At 42.2% G+C, this 6050-nt stretch overlaps 1 protein-coding gene across 1 annotated transcript in view; it reads right to left on the bottom strand.

The window, feature by feature from the left end:
* Window positions 1-2324: 2324 nt before the first annotated feature.
* vars2 (valyl-tRNA synthetase 2, mitochondrial) overlaps window positions 2325-6050 on the bottom strand; it is a 33773-nt gene continuing 30047 nt past the window's right edge. Inside the window, exons 28-30 of the mRNA XM_052473158.1 lie at window positions 5729-5931; window positions 5490-5639; window positions 2325-3410 (exon numbers count right to left, since the gene is read on the bottom strand). Coding sequence (XP_052329118.1) covers window positions 3321-3410; window positions 5490-5639; window positions 5729-5931 — 443 coding nt within the window. The 3' untranslated portion in view covers window positions 2325-3320. The remainder of the gene's footprint in view (window positions 3411-5489; window positions 5640-5728; window positions 5932-6050) is intronic.

The following is a 6050-nucleotide window of genomic DNA, read 5'->3' as shown; positions in this document are numbered from 1 at the left end:
TTACCTGCTGCGGAAATTCTAACTTGCTGCGAAAAGTCCAATTTGACGTTAATCTGACAAAAGCTGTATCCTTTCTAACTTCCGCTTTCATCCTCGTCCCCTGTACAATTTTCCCTAGCAACAAAGTGCCATGACAACCGTCATAAGGGCGGTGGCGCTCTGGCGAAATTGGCAATTTTTCTGCTATCTGGGGTGTATTCATTACGTCTTGCAACGGAAACCGTTTACCGTTTAAGAACCAAACAGCAAGAAAGTAAAACGGGGAGAGACCTACCTTTTTTATCGTTGGAAAATGTTTTCACTTTGAACATTTTGCAAGACGGAACGTTTTGTAACGTGATTGGCGTAATGAATACACCCCTGTTGTGACTGTGGTCAGCAAGCAAGTAGGCCAAAGACAGTACCACAGAACAATGAGACAGATTTCACAGAATGTATAAATAGGAAGCATCCGTTTGGCGTTTCCACTCACTGCCAAATATGGTAGTGAGAGGAAGCCAACTGGCGCCCAGTCGGAGAAGTTGGATTTTGTCCTACACTCTGCAAATTTTTCTCATCGATTAAAAATTTGATCTCAATTACACTTCTGTTTCCCAAACTGGAATCTGTTATGCATATAGTGGACTAAGATTTGTAAACTTCCGCCTTTGTTAAAGTTTTTTAAAAGCGTGTTGTTTAGGAGTTCAAAGTCGAATTGAAATATTGCACACGCGAATTTCAGGAGTAAGTGTTTCCTAATGGAAATATGCAGATATTTTCTAGAACGGGACAATTGGATCTCGCAAGCTCTGCCCACCTCCTTGCTTGATCTGCCCACTATGACTCATCTGTTCCCTTTGGAAACGACAGGCTGTGATCTATCTTGGTTTAGTTATACAAATCCTTGACAGTACAGTTCGAGTTTCTATTGGAGAAGCTGTTTCCGCCTATCACACTTCGGGATTCCATAGCGAAATTGTTTAGTTGAGCTCATGCGTACAAACACAGCAGGGTCTGAAGGTCGTCTCAGGCCGAAACTGTGCATGCCGTCAAATCAAAGCCACGCATTCGAGATAGTTGTTTTTGACGAAAATTAAAACGTGTGACACTTTCACGAAGTTGGAGTAATAACATGTTCAACTACTTAAGACATTGGCTTGAATCTATAGATTATGCCTTTTAGATGTCGAGAAAATTAACTAAGGAAGAATTGTTCTCTCCTCAAACCCTGTTTCGCAAACATTTCCCGAAGTCTCGCCTCTGAGTTTAGAAACTGTCAGCGGAGTTGCCAACAACTGCCCACAGAATATAATTATAAGTGTATGTATGTCCCTTAAGGTCCTTGTGTAATATGCTATTGTACCCTCTAGCTCAATTGTCCAAAGTATATATTCTAAAAAAAATTGTTCCTGGTCATAAACTCCACCCATTTCGACAATTGATCTTCTTAATATGTGATTTTAAGCTGCTTTATTTTAGGGGTTTAGTGAAGGTGGATAATTTTTTACCCTTAAGACAAGGGAACTATAACCTAACCTCCACCACACTGCTAGTTTATGCCTTACCCTAACCTTAAATGAAGACAAAGGCACCTTTTTGTTTTCATTAATGTTTACTATACGTCAAATTTTGACTGTGCAACTTAGTGGAAATTGGGAAACAGACAGATACAGCTTTGGCAATGTAAACATATGTTTCACATGTCAATAAAGCACTTTGAATTTAATTGAATTCAAAAGGAGCTTTGACGGAGATTTTAGAAAAGGAGACAAGAATCCCAGTGGAAAATGTATGGAGTAACGTACAACGCTCTTCCCAGCAGACTGTCGACCAATCGCGTCCACGCCATGCGATCCCGCGTTCACGTGCTAGTCGGAACTAGGAAGCTCAGTTGCGCAAACCCCACAGTTACATCAGCTGTCCGGGTGGCTGGTTTCAGACGATCCTGCAAGTGAAGAAGCCTGATGTGGAGGTCCTGGGCTGGCGTGGTTACACGTGGTCTGCGGTTGTGAGGCCGGTTGAACGTACAACCAAATTCTTTAAAACGATGTTGGACGGGGCTTCTGGTAGAGAAAGGAACATTAAATTATCTGCCAACAGCTCTGGTGGACATTCCTTCAGTCAGCATGCCAATTGTACAATCCCTCAAAATGTGAGACATCTGTGGCTTTGTGTTGTGACAAAACTGCACATTTTAGAGTGGGCTTTTATTGTCCCCCAGCACAAGGTGCACCTGTATAATGATTATAATGTTTCATCAGCTTCTTGATATGCCACAGCTGTCAGGTGGATGGATTATCTTGGCAAAGGAGAAATGCTCACTAGAGAAATAAGCTTTCTGTACATATGGAGCATTTCAGGGATCTTTTATTTCAGCTCATGAAACCAACACTTTACATGTCGCATAATTGTTTTTTGTTCTGTGTAATATTTGACTAAAACAATCATGTCAAACCTTTGCTTACATTTGTATACGCTAACATATATCTCTCTATTATATGTGGGAATACTTTGGAACACATTTCCAAAATTAAAATAACTTGCAGCTGATTTTCTGGTGTTTTATAGCCTTTTATGTAAAAAAAACACACAAAAAACAACATTTAAACAATTTTGCATGGAACCTGGGGGGCCAAAAAAAATCACTAGCGGCCCAAATTCGGCTGGGGAACCCTGGGATAGAGTATGCTGTTTTTTGATGACAGACAAGTGGTATTCTTTGAATAATGTATTATTTTACATTCATGCCTATATGGCTTGACTCCAAGCAAGGGTCACCACTGTAGTTAGGGGTACGGTGACCACTGTAGTTAGGGGTAGGGTCACCACTGTAATTAGGGGTAGGGTCACCACTGTAATTAGGGGTAGGGTCACCACTGTAATTAGGGGTAGGGTCACCACTGTAGTTATTCCAGGGCCTGCAGTTCTTTGTGTTCAGTGGCAGAAAACCTGGTAGTCCATGATTGATATAATCCATGTCCGATCCAGAGTTGAATCCCTGCAGACAGACACTGTAGACAGTCAAGTTGTCCATGTAGAGGGAGGTCATCTCTCACTGTGATTGTGTTTCAAATGGCACCGTATTCCCTACGTTGTGCACTACTTTAGACCAGGGTCCTATTCCTCACAGTGGTCATCACTAGTTAACCCCGCCTAGTTCTAAAATGTCTCTTCTTAAAATCTGATTTTAAACCTAACCACACTGCTAACCTTATTCCTAACCCCAATTTAAAATAAATTGGCTAACCCCAACTTAAAAAATGAATGAAAACAAAAATGTGCATTTTTTATTTTTATTTAACTTTGACTGTGGGAACTAGTGAAAAACCCTACATAGTACACTACTTTTGACCAGAGTTGTGTTTTGGAGGTCCCTGTAGTGCTGACAGCTGCTCCTCAATGTTCCTCAGCTCCTGCTCCAAGGCTGAGATCTAAACAGATACATTCCATTGTGGGGGAGGGAATGAAGGCAAATAATTTAACAGAAATACAAAGCAAAGTCTCTTTCAAGAACATCTTCATCAATGGTTTATGTCCCAAATGGCATCCTATTTCCTATATAGTGCACTACTTTTGACCAGAGCCCTATTTCCTATATAGTGCACTACTTTAGGCCAGACCCCTATTCCCTATATAGTGCACTACTTTTGACCAGAGCCCTATTTCCTATATAGTGCACTACTTTTGACCAGAGCCCTATTCCCTATATAGTGCACTACTTTAGACCAGAGCCCTATTCCCTATATAGTGCACTACTTTAGACCAGAGCCCTATTCCCTATATAGTGCACTACTTTAGACCAGAGCCCTCTTCCCTATATAGTGCACTACTTTAGACCAGAGCCCTATTCCCTATATAGTGCACTACTTTAGACCAGAGCCCTATTCCCTATATAGTGCACTACTTTAGACCAGAGCCCTATTCCCTATATAGTGCACTACTTTAGACCAGAGCCCTATTCCCTATATAGTGAACTACTAGTGACCAGAGCCCTATTCCCTATATAGTGCACTACTTTTGACCAGAGCCCTATTCCCTATATAGTGCACTACTTTAGACCAGAGCCCTCTTCCCTATATAGTGCACTACTTTAGACCAGAGCCCTCTTCCCTATATATTACACTACTTTAGACCAGAGCCCTATTCCCTATATAGTGCACTACTTTTGACCAGAGCCTTATGAGGCAATAGGATGCCATTTTGGATGTAAACAGTAGACATGCTGGTATGTCGGCCATTTTGCTCCAGTTTACATCAACAACATTTGATCACAGGATGAAAGCAAGTTTGCTCACGTGACAAATACAAAGGTTGTTATTGTGAGATCGTGCACATGTTTTTTTTTCTTCTATGGTATGCAAATAGTGGACTATCTAATGTCCCAATACTACGCATATTAAAAATGTATTGCTCAGCTACCGAACTCGTGACTTCCATGCCTGAATTAAAATGGTAAATCTATTTAATATTGAGAGGTCCATCACCTCATTATTTCTACTTTGCACATTCTTCCACTGCAAATCTACCATTCCAGTGTTTTACTTGCTATATTGTATTTACTTCGCCACCAGGGACTTTTTTTTGCCTTTATCTCCCTTATCTCACCTCACTTGCTCACATTGTATATATACTTATTTTTCTACTGTATTATTGACTGTATGTTTGTTTTACTCCATGTGTAACTCTTGTGTTTGTTGTATGTGTCGAACTGCTTTGCTTTATCTTGGCCAGGTCGCAATTGTAAATGAGAACTTGTTCTCAACTTTCCTACCTGGTTAAATAAAGGTGAAATAAATAAAAAAGAAACTAGAGTCAAGTAGTACGTTATCGTCACAAACATCAGCAATGATTACAAAGACAAGGATCAATAACACGAGCAAACTATGAGTTAAAAGTCCCATCGTCCAGGGAGATCTCCCAACATGCCATATAGCTCATTCTGTTGTGTTGGTCACAGGGGACTGTGGCAAGTGAGTGTGTGAGGCATTCTGTTGTGTTGGTCACAGGGGACTGTGGCAAGTGAGTGTGTGAGGCATTCTGTTGTGTTGGTCACAGGGGACTGTTGCAAGTGAGTGTGTGAGGCATTCTGTTGTGTTGGTCACAGGGGACTGTGGCAAGTGAGTGTGTGAGGCATTCTGTTGTGTTGGTCACAGGGGACTGTGGCAAGTGAGTGTGTGAGGCATTCTGTTGTGTTGGTCACAGGGGACTGTGGCAAGTGAGTGTGTGAGGCATTCTGTTGTGTTGGTCACAGGGGACTGTGGCAAGTGAGTGTGTGAGGCATTCTGTTGTGTTGGTCACAGGGGACTGTGGCAAGTGAGTGTGTGAGGCATTCTGTTGTGTTGGTCACAGGGGACTGTGGCAAGTGAGTGTGTGAGGCATTCTGTTGTGTTGGTCACAGGGGACTGTGGCAAGTGAGTGTGTGAGGCATTCTGTCATCGGCCCGTTTTATCTCACAAAACACACACCCTTGCCACATTTCATGCACCCACTTCCCAGTTTTTATATCTTACTTTGTTCTCTGTCTCTATCCTCACTCGCTCTGGGACCTTCTGTAAGTAGTTTGGCACACGGGTTCGAGAGAGGGACTGTTCCAGTTTAGAGAGGAGCTTCTCTCTGCGTTGGGAGAGCTGGAGACTAAGTTTGCTCACATTCACACCGCCCTGGAAGAAGGCAAACAACTCAGTACCATATTTACAATCCACCATTTCTAGAAATCTGTGAGATTACACTGAATGCGCCGAATGATTACCTGAACATTGAGGTGTAACTGACAGGAGTGGTCGACTACACCCACAGCACTGCCTTTAGAGGGAGGGGGAGCCGACGGGAAGGACAGGGAGCCGGCCCCCTGAGGACAGTGGAGGTGGAGCTTGGTGATTCGGCCCAGGGTCCGTACAGCAGGGCCAAAGTGGACCAGGATCTGGGCTTGGCTGGGCGAACACACGGCCCACACTGGAACACAGAGGAAATGCGATTTATTAGTATACATGATTAATGAGTATATATGATTATGATTAATAATAATAATAATAATCATTATGATATTATTCATATACATTATAAAAGTGAAT

Source organism: Oncorhynchus keta, chromosome 20, assembly GCF_023373465.1.
Source record: "Oncorhynchus keta strain PuntledgeMale-10-30-2019 chromosome 20, Oket_V2, whole genome shotgun sequence".
NCBI lineage: Eukaryota > Metazoa > Chordata > Actinopteri > Salmoniformes > Salmonidae > Oncorhynchus > Oncorhynchus keta.
This window is presented reverse-complemented; position numbering and strand designations above follow the sequence as displayed.